The sequence below is a fragment of the Nilaparvata lugens genome, chromosome 10, assembly GCF_014356525.2.
Source record: "Nilaparvata lugens isolate BPH chromosome 10, ASM1435652v1, whole genome shotgun sequence".
Lineage (NCBI taxonomy): Eukaryota > Metazoa > Arthropoda > Insecta > Hemiptera > Delphacidae > Nilaparvata > Nilaparvata lugens.
The window spans coordinates 25,365,871-25,385,604 of NC_052513.1; the positions used below are offsets into that span (position 1 = coordinate 25,365,871).

Sequence of the window (19,734 nt, forward strand, 5' to 3'; positions counted from 1 at the left end):
AGAGTCAATCACCACTCCAAGAACTCTTATACTACTTACAGAATCTATATTATTGCCTTCAATTTCCAAGCTACCCCCTTTAGTAGTTCGAAAAGGTATTTCTTTGGTTTTTTCTTTATTCAGAATTAACATATTACAGTATCCTATCATAGTATGTTGTACTAAGTCATATAGAAAGGATAAGGAACAAAACAGTTTCAAAAAATGCACAGCTCATCTGTAATAACTGCCTCTTTTTGATAGAAATGCATGAAAAAACGTAGACTATTCTATCTAAATGAGTTTAGATGAAATTACTAGGTAGGCTAACAGGTAGTCTATTACACGGTATATAGAAGAAGATGTCTCTTCTATAGAAGATGATGATATATAAATAGAAGAAGAATCTTCATCTAAATACCGCGGCCTATTACACATTACCGTAGGTACCTTAGAATGAAAGATGTCTGTAATATATTGCCTTTCAACATTATTCGTTACGGTACGGTATCAAATTGAGAATTTACTATAATATTATTACTACTAAGTTCACAATTTAGGAGAACGCAACATAAGAGTCAAGTACTAATTTTCTCAGTGAATATTTAATCTATTACAGGATTGATAACATGGAGTAGCATAGGAAAATATTGCTTCGAGTGAATATAAATTCAAATACATATTAAATTCGCGGCACTTTATATTTGCTAGTGTCGTCTGCACAGGTTGTGCAGAAACAAAAATTTTGACACTCAATACTTATTGATTTAATAAAAAAATAAAATAATAATAATAATTATTATTGTTATTATTATTATCTCAATCTACTGCTTTCAGAATTTGATAATTTTTCCATAGTTCTATTATTATAAATAGTTGAAAAGTTGCATCACTGATCAAGACTGGCAACTGTCACCTCTTGTCAGCTGTCAGACTTCGATCAGTTGAGCAGTGAAAAATGGAAATGGCAAAATCCCTCCAAAAAGAATCAAGATCAAACAGGTTAACATTAATAGTATTCCAGATTATTAGTTGAAAAATGTTATTAATCTCCTCAAAATACTTGTAAGTATCTTAATCTTTATCATCTTGAGAATAGGTATCTAGTTTTGGGACTGTTCAATGCTAGTGGAATGCACATTAGTGTAACAAGTTAACCTATAAGAAAGAGGTTTTCTACATTCATAAACGTTTTACATTTACTTGAATGTTGTTTAAAACACTAATCATAATACTAGTGAAGCAATGGAAGAGTGTGTTTGTAATAAAGCATCTTTTTTCACTATACGATACTGCAACATAATAATATTATCCTACTTACCGGTACTTTGAATATTAGGGTTAGCTAAAGAGTAGACGTAGGCCTACCTAGTATTCATATAAATCAAATATTTATGTTCCAGATTTTTTTTACTTATAAAATATCAGAAAGCTAGTCTCTGAATTAATTTTCGCACAATAAATTATTGTACCTCATCCCATAATTTCTAAACGACCAAACCTGTGTAGCATTTCATGAGAAATTTACAACTGATATATTATAAAAATTATGGCATTAGAAAATTGATTCTTATCTGCAAAGTGGTTTCAAAAAATTGGTAAATATTTTTTGTTGTATATTATTGATTGCGGCAAAGTGTTCATATTTGTATCATTATCTACTCACATAGAATTTCATACCATTGATTACAACTAAAATTTGAATCAAGCTCTTCAGTGATCCTTTATCCAATTATATTCCATACTTTTGATTATATACAATTTTTTATGTTTAACAGTTTTACAATTCTCAATTCAAAGTAAATACAAAACAGAATGTATCCTTAAAAGTAATAGATAGATTAATTTAAAAATCAAACAGTTCCACATAAGATATTAATTGGACACTTACAGCTAAAATATCAAAACAGAGGCGGTATTAAAAATTTAAAGTTCCAAATTAGTGTATGAAAAATACTCGAACAGATCTTTAGCGGATATGTAGGTAGGTCTGAATATAATTGTATCAATTTAAAATTGTACAGTATTTTAACAAATATAATGTTTTTTCAGGGATCAATTCAATAGGCTAGCCTACATGTAAACACAGTAACGGCAAAAACAAATTTTGCATCTCTATTTAATGCCATCTTTAAAAATCAAGTGAGTATGATTTCAGTCATTTGTTCAATTAATGGTTTATTTGAATCTGATACCAACTTTTATGGGTATTGTATTTCTGAATAATTGAAAACTTTCACCCAATTAATTGATAGTAATTAATTCCTTCTTATGTTAGGTGCAAACATTTTCAAATTCAATTTAATTCCTTGCTCAATCTCAAGTAATACAAAGTATCTATTCAAAGTTCATCAGATATTAAATTGTTTGACTCAATACTATTTTTTGATGCTTTCATTGAATTTCAAGCGATTCAGCGCTCTAACTGTACCAATGTTAGATTATCTCCTCTTATTGCTGTAGATTTATTTAACGAAAATCTTCATTTCATCCTATTTTCACATTCAAATATATTTTTTTCCTTTATTGCAATTTGATTTTTCATAAAATCTTGAAGAGAAATTTATTTAAAAAAAACACCAAGTTCACATGTATGCTTATTATTTCATACAGTTGATTAATTTTTTCACCTATATCTATGTATTACGATAATTTTATACCTTTCTCGCAGTCCTAATAGTTATGTAATTTCAGTTCTTTATAATAATTCAGCAACCTTGGGTACAGGAGATTACAAATGTCATTTGAAGGAAAAGAGCATGTCCCACTCCGTCGCACTCCCTAGATGTTTTTGAGAACCCGAAATTTTTACTCTTATTCTTTTTTAGAAGCCCATGAATTTATATCAAGGTAGGTAACACCTTTCTAAACATGGGTTTTCGCGGGAACAAATTTTGGCATCTCCATAACTTGAAGATTTTAGAAATTAATTACTACAGCTGAATATCTAGCCTATAGTGCGGTCCACGTTATAATGACAGTATTTGATCAACTTTGGTTTTGCTATCCTTGTCTATCATTCGACAAAGCCGGTGGTACTATCCTTTTCTAGGTCCACAACGATGACAATTATGTTTTTGACGATGTAGAAATATAATTAATTAATGCAGAGAATTGGCATCGCTATTCTTCTATCTTTATCTACTGCCATTATAACGTGGACCACACTATAGTCAAGAATAGCCTATTTGATTCAATTGTTATTCATCATAGTATTTTCGAAATCGTTCACTGTTTTAAACCTCTCTTATCAACACTGATTTTTTTTCTACTAGAATTTTTAAAAGATATTTCTGTTAATTAACGGTTGATAATTTTAAGATCCAAGTTGATGATCATTTTAAAAATCCATCTCATGTCTAGTTTCTTTATAAAAATTGGGAATGAATTTACTTCCCTTGGGACAAAAATAATTCACATTTCAAGAATATAATTTCCAGATTCCTCCAGCCTTTTACAAGAGCTTATAGCATTCTTTTGTACATAATCTTATTATTTTTTTGCAATGTTTAACAATCAAGTTTCTCTAACAAATCAACGATGGCATTTTCAATCAAAATTATTTGAGTTCTTTTTCAATAATAACCCGTTACTAGAATCCAAGTTCCAAGATTGTTTTATTCATAGTTTATTCAAGACTGCGACAATAGTTTTGAAATTTTCTATGCTACAGTCACATTATAATAATATATTTTTACTGAATACCATTTTCATTTGTATTAATTCTTGATTTATTTTATTCAACTATAACTTATCCTTAACTTCTTCAAAAATCTATTATTCCATCCGATTCTCATTTGCAAAAAGTATTGGAATTTTCAATTCGAAATCTTTACGTTAAATTAATTGTTGAAAAACGATTCGTTTCTAGAAAATTAACATTTTAAGCAGATAGAAGTTGTGAGAAAAAGATTCACTTTCAGTTAAAATAGAATATAATGTTTTAAAATTATTCACAGCGGTTTAATATCAATTGATAGATGCAGACAACAATTAGCTCAAGTTTCATATACGTTATATAGTCTATAATATCCAAAGATTATTATATTTATTTCATTCTATAATCACAATATCAAATTAATGATTGGGAGAGAATCAACAGAGGATAAACCCAAAACTAAATCTATCGTGGTGGTATCTCTATCCCTATCTTGGTATCTGATTTCTGTCAAAAAATATATATTTTTTAAATATAATTTGGAGTATATCTCAATGTTTATTCTGAATAATTTAATCGATTCTAGTCATTTAGAATAATTGATTAAATAAATACCTGAAAAGTCCTGGAATATTTTATGCTACCCATATTTCAATACTAATATCAGATTTTCACAGGTGTTTTCAAACCAGTTTCAAGGACCGTCTATGCTATCAATTATTTTTATCATCTCTGAATTTATTTTTTATGATTTTCTGTTCTTTTAGTCATATACTTAAGTTATATTACATATATGCTGTCAATTATTTTTATCATCTCTGAATTGATTTTTTCATGATTTTCTGTTCTTTTAGTCATATACTTATATTTTCATATTTAACCAACAAATTTCACATGTTTTTCAACCCTTTTTTGATAACCTAGGTTGTCAATCAATGATTGGCAATCACTAATATTTCCACAAAATGAAATTTTGCTGATTCTCTGTTCATCTAATTGAATTTATAGTTATTCTCTTTGTTTTAATTAATAGGTATATTTCCCAATATCATACTCATTTTCATTTATTAGAAGAGTTTTCCACATGTTTTCTCAACCTTTTCCGAAAACCCATGCTGTCAACCTCAATTTTAAAATCAGTTTTCCGTGATTGTCTTTTGTTTCCTTTACATAAACAATATTTTTCATAATGATACTAACTTATTCGAGTCAGGTGTTCCATACTTTTTCCAGAACCTACGCTGTCAATCGTCATTGTCGTCGATTTTTCCTCGTTTCCAAACAATCCCGAAAACACATGTGAATGATTGTTTCAATGCATAAATTTTCCGTGATTATCTTTTATCTCCGATATATGAACAATATTTTTCATATTCTAACTCAGATTCGAGACAGGTGTTCCATAGTCTTCGAGAATATACGCTTTCAATCGTTATTGTTTGTGATTGTGCGTAATTTCCGAATAATCCCGCTCTTCGGAGACAGGTGATCGCGGTAACCTGTCTTTCCGCGTGGTTCTCTAACTCCAAACTTTTTTGACAACTTTTCCCCAACTACTTCTTCTAAACTACATACCGCTGAACCAAACTAGAAATCTATCCACATGCTTACTCACATTTCATTCGTTTGGGGCAGTTCTGCTTCCTCCGCGTCATGATCCTGCCAACGATGTCCTCTATCTTAGCGGTCGACGGCGACTGAATTGTGGAGCTCGGTGCCCGGGGACAATCGTCTCCTGGGCTGGCGATCTGCTTATTCAGCGTTTTCCAAGGCAACGTACACACGCGGCGGCAACTACAACTGTCATTACGTTGCGACCAGCTGCACAAATATTGTCAACACGTTTTGCATCCATTGAACAGAAGATAATGATAACTTCATCACACAAACAACATTCAGCACTGGCACAGTATCCGTCAAACTATCTGACTACTAGTTATTTAAGCCTAATATTATTTATAAAATTGTTATGTAGTGTGGTTTTTTAGGTTAAAATATTATAATAGATACGTTGTTATTATTATCACAGAATCACAACAAAACAGAACACTAGTTTGTAGGTAGTAGGCCAACTTCCGTTTGTTCTTAATTAAAAACACAATTACAAGCTTCTTTCAGAGGGGAGTCCGTTTATGTCGCGCGTGTCAAAACAATTTCACGTGCTTATCACCTACAGCGATGCTTCCTCCTCAACCGGCTTGCTCCTACTGACGACAGAGTGACGGCCGCATGTCAAAGCCGAGAATCCAGGCTGGCAAACTACCGAAAACTCAGCTGTGACGTCACAGAGGGGGCGGAGCGTCAGGCCCCGCCTACCGGCACCCCTGCACCCCGCGTCTAAAGACGGCCTTCCCAACGTGTGATATACGGCCGACTAAACAGTTTGAACTGTCCCGCAATACAGACGCTACGGTGGTCCGAATGTGAGACAATTTCAACGAAAATACCTCAAATATCACCTCTACAACCTACTGCCCCTCCAAAACTATATGTAAGTATAGCAATACTTGATTACCAATCGTTATTTATCTTCTAAACCACTCGAAACAACGTCAATCAATACCAAACATCGGTTGTCAGCCTAGGACTGACTCATCGTTGGCCATCTTGTCTCCTGTATTTTCCATGACTGTTCGGCTTGTCAGATTTTGTTTTATTACGTCTTCCTCAACTATTTCTCAACATTATCCTTCACCTACCATCAATACCACACTATTTTCCATCATTTTATAAAGAAATCCCAACCTATCAATCGTTTTAACCTAAAAATCAGGCAGTTTTCGACAGGATTTGGTGTTGGCTACAGCAGCGCCCCGCACGAGGCTATGGTTATTTACGACCCTGTTTCCAATTTTTGCCACCAGATGCCAGCACTGTACGGCTAGCCTCTTCTGAGCAGTGAGCAGCTTGTAGGATTATTATAAAAAGTAACTACCGTGAATATCACATTGTGCTGTGCGGTGGGGATTGAGAATTGCAGTCTAAAAAAAGACTTAACTGGTTTTTTCTTTTTTTAAGGACAAGTAGTGTATGATGCTGACTCTGTTGTCGCTTCATCAAGTGTTGTTCTCGAATTGAGAATCAATACCTTCTTGTCTTTGAAGAAAAATGTTGAGGAATTTGACTGCTTTCTGTTACTTCCCGTGGCTTGGAACTATTTTTGCTTTTAAAACAACTCATTGTTAATTTGGTGTAGAAAAGGATTAAAGAAAGAATTTTATACAGAGTTTATTTTCGACTTCACTGAGCTCATTATAATATTATTATTCAATGACTGATTATAGTTTATAGTAATGAATCAATCAAAAATTCGTGAAAATTAAAATAATTTTCCTGTTTTATTTCAAAAATTGGAATAGAATTCAAAAAAAGGTTTATCATCTATTAATCTTTACTTACCAAGATTTATATAACTTGAGATTGTTTAAACTTCATGTTAGAAACGTAAAGCAAAATTCATCTTTGCAGAGTATTCAACTCGGTCTTTTTTTCAATTGATTACCGAATTGAATTGTTTTAGAATGCAATTCTAAGATCTGAGGTCAACTATAAGTAGGTACCGTGAATATAGATGAAAAATTAAAATAAAAACTGTTTTGTAGTACCTAGCCTAAAATTCGTGTAATTGAAAACGCTGGCTCATTTTTTACAACAATTTCTGTGTCAATTTCTTTATGCTCATTAATCTCCTATCAAGTTTTTTATCTATGAATTTTTGGAAAGTCTTAAAGGTGGATTGTTTTAATTGACTTTCTAGATTCTAATTTCTTGCAATTTTGCAATAGAAAAAAACTGACTTGACAGTGAGTATGTAATATTATTTGTGAATTAAGGAGATGTACGGTATGATTATCAAAAGAAATCCTGATAGTAGCCTACTGCTATACAGGTGCAACTTGTAAGCAATTCAATTTTGAGTAATTGTCTCCGACTAAGTTACCTATAACATGGAGTACTAAAGATACCTCGATTCCCCAATACAACCTGAAGCTCATGAACTACATAAAGTACTTTATTAGCTCTCACATGAAGTTCTAGTTAGTTGAAATTTCAGAAACTAATAAATTTACAATGTTCGAGAGTAGTTTAACTCAACTACCTCCCAACTATTTAGTTGGCTGGTTTGACACTCTCATGACCAATTTATGAATTTTGTAGGCACATTATTAATTTTGGTAGTGTAGTGTAAGGTAGGTACCGATCAGTGAACGTGTACTCTTGAGTAGGTTGGGATTGGGACTCCCTTCACAAGTTTCTCCATTCTCAACCATAATTTAGGCATTCAATGCTCGCTTACGTCTTCTACTCTCTCACACTTTCTTTCACTCTCTTTCTTGTCTTCTATATCAGTCTATCTCTGTCCTTACATCGCTATTCTCTCCTCTATCTTCCACATCTTGTCATATTCCGTGATATAGTTTCCCAATTAATGTATGTACCTTATTGATATCAATAAGTTGAAGAGTCTCTCATTTTGACATAAATTCCAAATTTGAACAGTAAGCTGCTGTTTCTCCAGTTGATTAATCATTTTCATAATTTGATTTCAAATTGGAATGAAATTAAGCGGTTTTCAAGTGAAGACTCATGTCCAGATTGAGGCATTTGTTGCTTGTATCTTGGGGCAATCAGGCTCAATCAGGATTCAAGATACCAATTTGGATTTCAAAATACCAGAGTAGTCTACAGACCTACTTGGGGCAAATAAACGTATAATGAAAGTAAAGCAAATGAAAATAGACCTAATACTGAGAGATTATTTATATTATTAAATCAAATTGAATAATCAATGTACAGTATTTTTAATTCATTAACAATAAATACAATGTTCAAATACAATCTGTGGGCAGATTCAACAGGCTTTCACCCAAAACTTTTTCAATTCTGAGAGATCCAGCTTGAACAAATCTAACGTCTGTTTAACGTGAGCAAACGTATGCAGACAGACGGACGTATGTGTGTGTGTGTGTGTTGCAACATTCGAACTTCTGATGAGGGATTTTTCCTCCGTCTATCTGGAGACGTCTGCTTGTTGATGTGTGCGTTCGCATTAATTAGATGTAAACAGTACATGACTATGTTCCAATTCACAGATAATTCCAGATACAAGATACTGGATTTACAAAATAATATTCTGAATCCTTTAAATTAATTTGGTATTGAAGGCAAAATTAGATTTATTATATTGTACTTCATTTGATTTCCATAATGCGAGAATACTATTTGCTATGTAGGTAACTCAATAATATTGGGACTAATAACAATAATTGTTATTATATTCACTAACTGAATGTAACTCAATAGTCCCAATATTGTTGAGTTACCTACATATAGCACATAGTGTTATCGTTGTGGAAATCAAGTGAAGTACAGTATAATACATTTTTTACCGTATATTGCTCCATGATTTTTGTTGGATTGGTATTGATCTAAATTGGTATTGAATTTTGTTATAATTGATCAACTTGAAATACAAACTAGTAATGCTATTCAATACTGTACTCTGAAGAGTTCCTCTTCTTCTATTGAAAATATTGTCAACAAAGAAAATAAATAATGAAGGACAATTCAGTGGAAGGCATTACATTACGATTAAAATTCACTATTTTGGAAGCTTTTATGTTGAATCAATAAATTTAGCTTGAATTGATTTGCACTATACTTAAATTCACTTACTATCAATATTGCGTAAATGGGAAGTTAAGGCGTTATTTATAAAAAATGCTGTCAGTTTGACGTGGATCTAACTATAGAATAGAGTGCTACTATTGCTCTAAGTATCATAAGATTGTTTGTTATAGAAAGGGTTATACTATTGCTCTAAGTATAATAAGATTGTTTGGTAAAGAAAGGGTTATACTATTGCTCTAAGTAGCATATGATTGTTTTGTATGGATAGGATGATACTATTGCTCTAAGTATAATAAGATTGTTTGGTAAAGAAAGGGTTATACTATTGCTCTAAGTATCATATGATTGTTTTGTATGGATAGGGTGATACTATTGCTCTAAGTATCATAAGATTATTTGTTATAGAAAGGGTTATACTATTGCTCTAAGTATCATAAGATTGTTTTGTATGGATAGGGTGATACTATTGCTCTAAGTATCATAAGATTGTTTGTTATAGAAAGGGTTATACTATTGCTCTAAGTATCATAAGATTGTTTTGTATGGATAGGGTGATACTATTGCTCTAAGTATCATAAGATTGTTTGTTATAGAAAGGGTTATACTATTGCTCTAAGTATCATAAGATTGTTTTGTATGGATAGGGTGATACTATTGCTCTAAGTATCATAAGATTGTTTGTTATAGAAAGGGTTATACTATTGCTCTAAGTATAATAAGATTGTTTGGTATAGAAAGGGTGATACTATTCCTCTAAGTATCATATGTTTGGGTTGATCTATCGATAAACATAAAGAGCAGAAGACATCAGGAAGAGCTAGCTACCTGTGAGGTCTTCTATCCATTTAAAGGTTCGAATCCAGGCAAGATCTGACACTCATAATAATTACAAATCAGCGCCACTCTGCATAATCTACATTTCTCTGGCTGACCTTTTCGATATCGTTCATAGTGCTCGCAAAGCATCATCCAGACGGCGTGTAAAGGAAACGGATTAAATTTTATTATTCAACTCTACCTGTACTAGACTCGCTTTCTACGTAATGCAATTCAAATCGTATTGATTAATGCATCTCTAATTACAGAATCGGTAACAGCCTACAGTGAGACTCACTTCATTCTGTCAGCATGCCTTATGAATAGCATTAATGTTTTCCATTCAAACAATGCTGACAGTTTCAAGTGATTCCTACTATAGGTTTCCAATAATTATTTACAGATAGGTATGAGGATTGAATGAATGTTGGTACAGTAGTGTTAATGTGGCGAGCAAATGTGACTAATTTATTTGGGTTTCTCCTTACTTTCCTATGTATGTAATCGAAGAGAAGTGATTGGTAAATCTTCGTAAATATCAATCAGTGAAGTACTTATTTATCATTTCACTCATTTCAAGGTGTATTGCTGCTAATTAATAATACTGAATAGTAGTGGTGTTGTTATTCAGATGAAAGTCTCATTGCATGATGACTTTCAGAATGATTTTTACTAGATCCTTTAGGATACTAGGATATTGATTTCTTGGGTTGCATGTATGGAACATCCAATCTATAAAAAACCCAATCTTTGAATATTTTGAGTATTTCGCACCAAGTTGACTTCACAACTTCCCCATTGCCCGTTGTATATGTGTCAATTTTATTTTATCAATCTCCTTAGAATCCGCGTAAGGCACTTTTATCGATTTCCTATATACTGTATTTCATATTATATCAATACATTTTTGTTCAGTAATATGAATGAATAAATGACAGATTCCACTTTTTTATGAAAGGTAAAAGATTAATTGAAAGAAAATTAATTGAATACCAAGCTAATCAACCTCTAAACGATTCAAATATCAATTGGTTTCCTATGTTCCTATTACGATGCATGACTAATTTACTCGAAAGTTTCAAGTATTATGTTTTATGTTCCTCATGAACCGAACAGGTTTGAATGACTTGTCTTTTATTCTTGCCATAAATTCGCTAGGCATTTTTTAATGACTAGATAGATACCAGGCAGTACGTTATACATATTTATCAATATCTAGATCAATAGTTAGCTACACAGCATCACCCCGTATAACTTACTTCAATAATACGAAACAATTCCGAGCTGGATATTATAATGTCTATGCCTATTTCTCAATCATACTTGCAATGATAGACTCGCGATCCGCAAAAGGAAAAAGCCGAATAAAACTGGTTTGAAAAATCATTGAATAAACCAATCTACTCAGTTTATTGTGTGAGATTATAGAGCAGGACCTCAGTGTTGTATGTTGTTATTCGAATTGACAATAATAAGTCAATAGAATGGCGAACAGTGTAATTTAGAAAAGTAAGAAATTGTACTTCCAAAACTGGACAGATAGCTCCAGGCAGTATTCCTAGCAGAGCAGACATCTGAAATGACATCATATTTCGTCTTGAATTGTCGGTTTGAAAAAACTGGAAATAAATTGTCGATTTTTTTATTCACTTTCAATCTCAGTATCAATCTTACAAAGCAATCGAATCGCTTTCAATTCCTTCTTACATTCATATTTTGATTATTTCATCCTCAATCGTTGATGGATTTGCTTTTTCTATAATTATATTCAAGTTTGGTTATTTTCAACCTTTGTTATTAACTTCGATTTTGTGAAATCATTTATCTACATTGAATGGTAGCATAAAAAACAGATTATCGATTTTGTTCACTTTCAATCACAGATATAAAATTTTCAAAGTGATCGTAGTAATTATTTTGAATTTTCCACATTCAAATCATTGGTTTTATATTATTTTTTAATCTAATTTATAATTTTTTCTAATCTATAATTTTATGTTTTTATATTCTGATGCAATTGAATGAAGCTAAGAAAACGCAAATTAATAATTTGAATTCATCAGTTCACGTTCAATTGTAAATCACAATTGAAACAAAGTTTCATTCATGACCATGACACATGAGAAGAGGAAAATGTTACATACATATCAGACAAAGTAGTTACAAATAATTAATTGAAAGTAAGGAGACAGGGAAAGAGAAAGAGATCATCTCTGAAACTGAAACTCTCAGTCTGAGAATAATATAAAAGAAGAGTCGTCTGAAAGTTGTCCGGGAAGAAGTGAAATAGAAAAATGAAGAAAGAGATAGAAAATCCAAAGTGAAAAAGACTAGCTTATACATCGAATTATTAAAGGTGTCTAGCAATATTATTATTGATGGGAGAGAATAGCGTGCTTAAAACGTATCAATAAACTCAACTTTCATAGCTATGTTAATTTTTCGTCGATAACTGTTAATATAATAAGAAAAGTGATAATGCTTTTTCACACATGCTTGTCTTGTTCTTTTCAATATTCAGGCTCGAGGGAAGCTGGAATTCATTCAAATACTTTAAAACTTGACAAATCTTATATAGCTGTAAGTATTAATGACCCAAGAATAGTATCCTTTCCACTTATCAATTAGTTATTAAATTCATCTCCTGTGTGTCTAAAAGTCTCCTTTTTTGTACGAGCTCATAATATTTATATACTGAGATTCTGTTAAACTGTATAGAAACCTAGAATTATTAATTTATTGAATTGAATAAGGATAACAAACTCAGTTCCTATTCAAGAATAAAACAGGTGAATTAGTCTATTCTGCTCTTTGATAATGTAAGAATTACACTATCTCCACTAGTGAATAAAAGCTTCTTCATGTCAATGAACGCTCATTGAATAATTCACAACACGATTTATCTCACACCTATTTTGACTGCATGTTATAATTTATGACTTTTTATTTGCTTCAGTCAATCACATTGATTGATACTGTCACACCTACATTCTCGTGCTGAACGATTGACTTTAACAAGTATGTTTTATGATTTGATTTAAGTACCTACCACACATACAATGTGCACCAATGCTAATCAATCATTATGTACGTTTTGTTATCAATGTCGGTGTTGACAATAATATTATTGTTGCATTCGAGTGTCATGTAATAAAATTTATTAGCGTAGAATGCAGGTGGTATCATCCATTCAATGTGTGAAAATTGAAAAACTTTTGTAGTATCTGTAGAACTTAGATCAAAATTTCAACTGAATTTCTGAAGGACTACCTGTTGAAGGAGAATAATGGTCCCTCAATCTCATGGCTTTTACAAGGCTCCCATTGATAAAGTTATGAAGAAATTGATGGATAGTGTAAATGTAAGTGTAATAACAAGATACGTCTGATAATTCACTGTTGGAATACAGGCAACTTACAAGTAAATTCTATGCTTCTGTATTACATTAGTACCTATATGCTTCATTCTTGTCTGTGATTAAACTTGGCATGTTTCGTTAATCTATCTGTATAAAAAACTAAACTGTGATATCCATTTTTTAGCTATTTGTGATACGAAATTTACCCTTGAATATTTTTGTATTTACCAGATCTATTTCAATTTTCCAGGAGATATTGAAGATGATTAACGTTTCTTGTCGTCATTCAATGTGAGGAACAGATACCACGTTTCCCTGTTATAGAAGGTACCTAATGATACTTATTCATTACATGAAAATTTCCTCATTTAGCAATGAGAAATTTTCATTGGTATTTTATAATTCCCTTTGTTTTAATTTTTACGTGTATTGAGCAGGGAGTACAGACTGCATTACATTATATACCATCTGGTTTTGAAAGATAGGTATTTGCAGTAATCAAATAACGGACAAGATACGTCTGTATTCAATTATGTTCGAGTATTCAATTCATTCTATTTGAAAATTTGAATATTTTCAAAGATTTCAAAGCGTCTTTATTAAAGACCTACACACATCACGAACGTTCAGCTTATCGATGTACAATAATACACCTTGTATTCAGCTTTCAAACTATATGCCAATCGTTGTAAGAATCGACATGGATGTGAGGATTCTAGCTTGCTGTTCATACAATATTGTGTCGGTTCTTATTCCGATCCTGGTATGTTACTGAAGTCCCTTACTAACTCGTGAACTGTCATCATATCGGTTCTGGGCCAGAGTGTTTTTGTGTGCTGTTTGTGTGTGCTTGTATTAGTGAATCGCGCCCCTTCTAATAGTGTACATAGGGACAAAAAATAACCAAGGGTGGTTGGTGTTCATTGAAGAAGGGTGCATCTTCCACTGAACCTGTCACACATACACAAATACACACTTGCACATCGAACAAATTGTTTGACCAAAAAACGGAGATCTCAGAGATCTCTATGATCGCAGAAGTGGTGAAGTGGTTGAGAATCAAGTGGTGTGGAGTGAAATTCACTCCAAGTTGTCAGCATTCATTTTATATGACATCAATGCTTACAATTGAATCAATGATGACAGTATGAAGTGAATCTCATAGTAGAGTTGAAGACAAATTGGTCTGAAATTGAGGCTATTGTTGTTTTGTTATGTGTGGGGGATTGTGGATGATAAGTACTTGTGTGCATATCCTTGAGATTATGGAAGAAAGCAGGAGCTGTTTGATTGTGTGACAAGTTTATTTGCTTGGAATGTAAGCGTCAATTATGATCAATGAAATATACTGCTATTAAATGGACTACAATCAGTTTGCACTTCAGAAGTGGAATGAACGAACACAAAGCTTGAATTAATAAATTTTCTTATGATTTTGTAAAATCTTATTATAAAATTCTTCAATTTTTTATATTTTTTTAATGAACAATATTATTTTATACTAGCAGGTAACCCGTGCTCCGCAAGGGTCTAATTAGAAACTTGAAAAACTGAAAACTTGACCTACTGAAATCTTGAAGAATTTAAAATATGTCTTTAGCCATAACCATCCTCGGTAGATTAATAATATGCAAATTTTCAAGTTGAACAGTCCAGTAGTTCAGAGTTGATGATGCGTCGTTCGTGAATTTCCTATCTAATTATAAGCCGATTCTTCCCTTTATTATATACAGATTGTACCATTTTAATTCTTTTACTACTTTGATACAATTAAATTCTCTTAAATGAAGATGATTGCTCATCCTCTATTAATTATTGTGGTCATTCAATCATAACAGTTTTTTGTAGTTTAAGAAGAAAACAAGTTTTTGTTTTAGTTTTTTGTAGTTGAAGAAGTAAACAGAAAATTGAGACTGATTCCAATAACATTCATGAAAAAATATTATCCATTGTAGTAATTTTTAGACACTCAAAAAAGGAGTGACAAGCTTTTGCCGAAATGTAATTATTGAAAACATCATCAAAGTGTTTTATTCAGTCTTGTTCATTAATGTTTGTTCCTATTATGATAAAAATTATTCAAATTACAGTTGGGATTATGGGTAATCAGGTCAACTATAACCAAATACTATCAAATTGCAATGTATTCAATTAAAAATCAGATTAACTATAGGTTAATAACACACTATTAAATAATAAGTGACTTCAGACTATTGTAAAATTAGTCACATTGACTATTGTAGAATTGGTATTCTAGCTTTGTGAGCAGACAAACAGTTTATACTCCAACTGATGAGATTTGACAAGAAGTGCAAGCCCACCAATATTTTATTGTGGACAGAAAAATCGCCAATACAAACAACAGGGATAACACATAATGTCAACAATCTCCAAGTCCTCAGCGGTTGTATGTTTAGTTGTTACTTCTGTCAGTAGTCAATACACCCCTGGCACTTCTTCCCGCTAGAATCAATCGTGGCTCCACCTCAAGGATCTCGAGCTTTGTTTGGAACAAAAGACATCAAACAATGAAGTGTTATGTCAGAAACAGTACTCTGTTATGTGGCATTCACTGGAGAAATAAGAAAAAATCTTTAATGTAATCTTAATTGTTTTCCAGATGTGGAGCTGGTTCATTTGATGCAGCCTGCTAAGAACAAGTTTATCGTTCTCTATCCAACGTGGTGTTTGTGAACTGTCAATTGGTTTTGAAGGGTGCGAGTTGAACTCCACACAGGTAATTCCATTTCAATTCAGATTTTTCACATCATTGACACATCGAAATCAATGAAAGTATTCAAGAACTACCTATTAACACAATGAATGAGCAGAATAATATCGATAGGAAGAAAATGGAAAGAAATATTTTTTGGAGAAAGCAGAAGTAGGAAAGAATAGAGGAACAAGAAGAAGTTAATTGGCAAATACAAGTGATGAATACAGTAGTGTCAAGTAGAATAGTGGAAAGGTGGAAATTGTAGAATAATGTAATTTGTATTTTGAGGAGGAAATAAATTCATTTTATTCATAACTAGCAGGTACCCGTGCTTCGCAAGGGTCTATTTTAAAACTTGGCGTAATGAAATCCAGAAGAATTGAAAATAGGCCTATAAGAATCCTCGGTTGATTAAGAATTTATAAGCAGCATTTCAAGTAAATCAGTCCAGTAGTTCAGACGTGATGATGCGTCAAACATAATTCCCCTATCCTCTACACGTGTGTATACGTGTTTAAGCCAGTCCTTTCCACTATTATAGAATAGAAGATGAAAGATAGATGGATATATCATCCATTTATCTATTATCTTCTATACTATAACAAAGGAAATGAATGAGAATAAATTTTGAAAGGTTTGAGATATCGATGTGCGGTTTTCACCATATCTTTTCTCTGGAAATCCTGTATAGGAATCATGTATCATATGACCACCTTTCAATTAAAACATAATTGAATGCGTCAAACATAATTTTCCCATACTACTTTACACCTGTATACGTGTATAATCCAGTTCTTTAATATAATAAAAATTTTTAATTCCGACCATATGATTTGGTGATTTTTTTATGAAATCGTATGTATTATTAATGAAGTTTGAACATTAATTCTGAAAAATCTAGAAGGAAAAATGAAATTTGGGCTTCCAGGTGCACGAGATTGATATTTTTAGAATCTATGTTCAAAATTAGGAGATCTAAATCATTCCCGTTTTTCCGGTATGCAATCCACAAGTTGACATGTTTTGATGCCCACAAACGAACAAACGAACACACGAACAAACACAACCCTACTCTCTCTTATTATATAGATGAGAAACTGATGAAATTGGAGGAAGCAACAGATAAATTTTGTACAATAAATAAATATATGAGTACAGTAAGAACTTCAGAAATGAAAGCCAGATGGGCTTTGTAATCAGTCTGAAGAGACTGCTAAGCATATCATACTGGATTGCGAAAGTCTTGGAGCTAAAAGAAGGGCTCTGTTGGCTGCAAGCAACCAGGTGAGGAATGGGATGTTGGTATAGGGAAGAAACTCCTGGATCTTGTAAAGGACACGGGAGTTGGTTTGCCTAACTAGCATACTTTTGGGACACACAATAAGCTTCGGTTGACGTGTGAGGTTCTTTGAATCCGTCCCTTCAAAAGATAAACAGTAAGAACTAGAGAATAACAAGAAGTTCAGGAGAAAACGCAAAAGAAGTAGAGGAGAAAACACATTAGCAAAATAAGTGGAAGAGGAAACTCAAAAGAGGATGGAGAGAATATAGAACATGAAGAAGACTAGGTGGAAGCAGTAGAGGTTTGGAATCAGAGAGAGTAGAATATAAGTGGAAAAGAACTTTGATAAATTATAAGAATGAATAGACGTTGAGAAAGGAAGTTGCAATGGAAAATAGATAACTATTAGATCTATTGCTATTATAGAGGAGGATGATCTATTCTAAAGTAGACTATTAAAAAGATAATGGAAGAAATATGAAAATTTCAGGAGGGATCAGAGGAAACACAAGATAAGTCAAAGACGTTTATAAGAAATAGGAAAAATATCAACCATTCGAGGAGGGAACGCAGAATAAGTAGAGAGGGAGAATCGTATCAAGTAGAATAATGAGGTGGAAATAGTAAGATGGAAAACTTGAGGAGCTACCTGAAGAAACACGTGATAAGTATAAGATGACCATGAGGAGTTGGAAAAATAGAATAGAAAAGAATTGGCAAGATAGAATAGTATAGAATGACTTTTTTATTTGTTGACATGGCGAAGTTTGGACAATGATGCTCACTCAACCACGAAAGAGATTGAGGAAGAACCACAAAAGTAGGAGAGGAAACACAAGTGAATGAATTATAAATACAAGAGGAAACAAATAATAACAGAAGAAGGGAAAGAATAAGTGGATGCAAGTATTGGAATCAGAGGAATCACGAGATCAGTAGAAGTGAACTTTTAAGGCATTATAAGAAAAAAGATTCAATAGAAAAAACTCAATAGTAAAAGAGTTAGAGGTGGATGATATTTATATTATCATGTAGGATAATGAGGGGCAATACAATAATAACATGAAGTTGAGAAGGAATCTGAGGATAACACAAGATAAGTCAAAGACGGCAATAAGGAATTTGAAGGATAACAAGACGTTGAGAAGAAAACGGTGAAGAAGTATTGAAGGAAACACAGAATAAGTGAAGGACGAAACACAAGAGAAGATGAATAAGAAACAAAAGGAGGAGGAAGGAGTGTAGCTGCAGGGTTATAGCAAGCATAGCATAGCATAGCCTCGGCGGCGTGGCGGAGGTCTGACTTAGGGTACCGGAAAGCTATTAAGGTGCGTAATGGCCAGCAGCCAGCAACACCGACCGGCGCAGACATCGATTAGACGCTCTGCTCTGTGAGGAGGAGGTCTCCTCCTCACCCAACGCCTGCAAAAAATACCCCCACCCCACCCAACCCTCTCACATATCAACCCCTATTTTCCTTCCTTTGCTTCACGACGGCGGCGGCTCATTTTCTCCCTGCATGCATCTCGAGGATGGAGGCTGGAGGTGGTGGAGGTGGAGGAGGAGGAGGTGTCCGTCTATGATCCGTCCTGGCGACATGGTTTTGTCTTGCCAGCGAAATTCGTCGCAATCTATATTAAGCAAGCTTCTGCCGGTCAAGCTTCTCGTTTGCTTATTTGATTTGTAAATTGACTGAAGAATGAAACTATCTTGGCTGGTTGTCTTCACTTTTTTTGTTCGTCACTTGTGAGGAAAAGTGATTATTTTTTTGTGGATTCATACTTTTGACGCCATTTTGTTTGTTGATTATTAAAATCGATTGAAGGGATGTCTTGATTTAAAATCGACTGAAGGGATGGGGATGTCTTGTTTTAATTGGTTATCTTCACGTGTTTTCTATATATCACTTGTCGAAGATTTTTTGGAAAATATTATTTATTCATCCATAATAGATTCATGAATTTTTGGCGTCAGATTGCTCTTTGAATATTCCTTGAATTATATTCTCTCAAGTTCTTCATGTTTTCACACTTATTCATGTTCCTCTTCAACTTTTTATTTCAATAATAATAAATATATATATATATAAATGATACTTATACTATAGAGATGAGGAATATAAAATAAATTGCACACCATGAAAATTTTACACATATATTATACAAATAATGCAAAGATCAGTCGAGGCAAAAAATATATATAGAGCGATAAAAAATATAATATAAAAATAGAACAATATTTGAAATCAATAAAAATATCACAGGCTAACTTTATATTCTAGATTTATGGCACGA

At 32.7% G+C, this 19,734-nt stretch overlaps 2 protein-coding genes across 4 annotated transcripts in view; one reads left to right on the top strand and one right to left on the bottom strand.

Moving 5' to 3' along the window:
- LOC111044230 (protein tiptop-like) overlaps positions 1-5,827 on the bottom strand; it is a 302,222-nt gene extending 296,395 nt beyond the window's left edge. The window contains exon 1 of the mRNA XM_039437031.1: positions 5,253-5,827. Coding sequence (XP_039292965.1) covers positions 5,253-5,292 — 40 coding nt within the window. The 5' untranslated portion in view covers positions 5,293-5,827. The remainder of the gene's footprint in view (positions 1-5,252) is intronic.
- A 21-nt stretch (positions 5,828-5,848) lies between these two features.
- Positions 5,849-19,734, top strand: part of LOC111044240 — a 142,391-nt gene continuing 128,505 nt past the window's right edge. Inside the window, exons 1-3 of one of the 3 annotated variants that reach the window (XM_039437027.1) lie at positions 5,849-6,128; positions 13,693-13,769; positions 16,063-16,179. The gene's annotated coding sequence lies outside the window, so the exon portion shown is untranslated. Of the gene's footprint in view, positions 6,129-12,646; positions 12,665-13,692; positions 13,770-16,062; positions 16,180-19,734 lie in introns of those variants that run through there. The other 2 variants (XM_039437028.1, XM_039437029.1) reach the window with 2 other exon arrangements.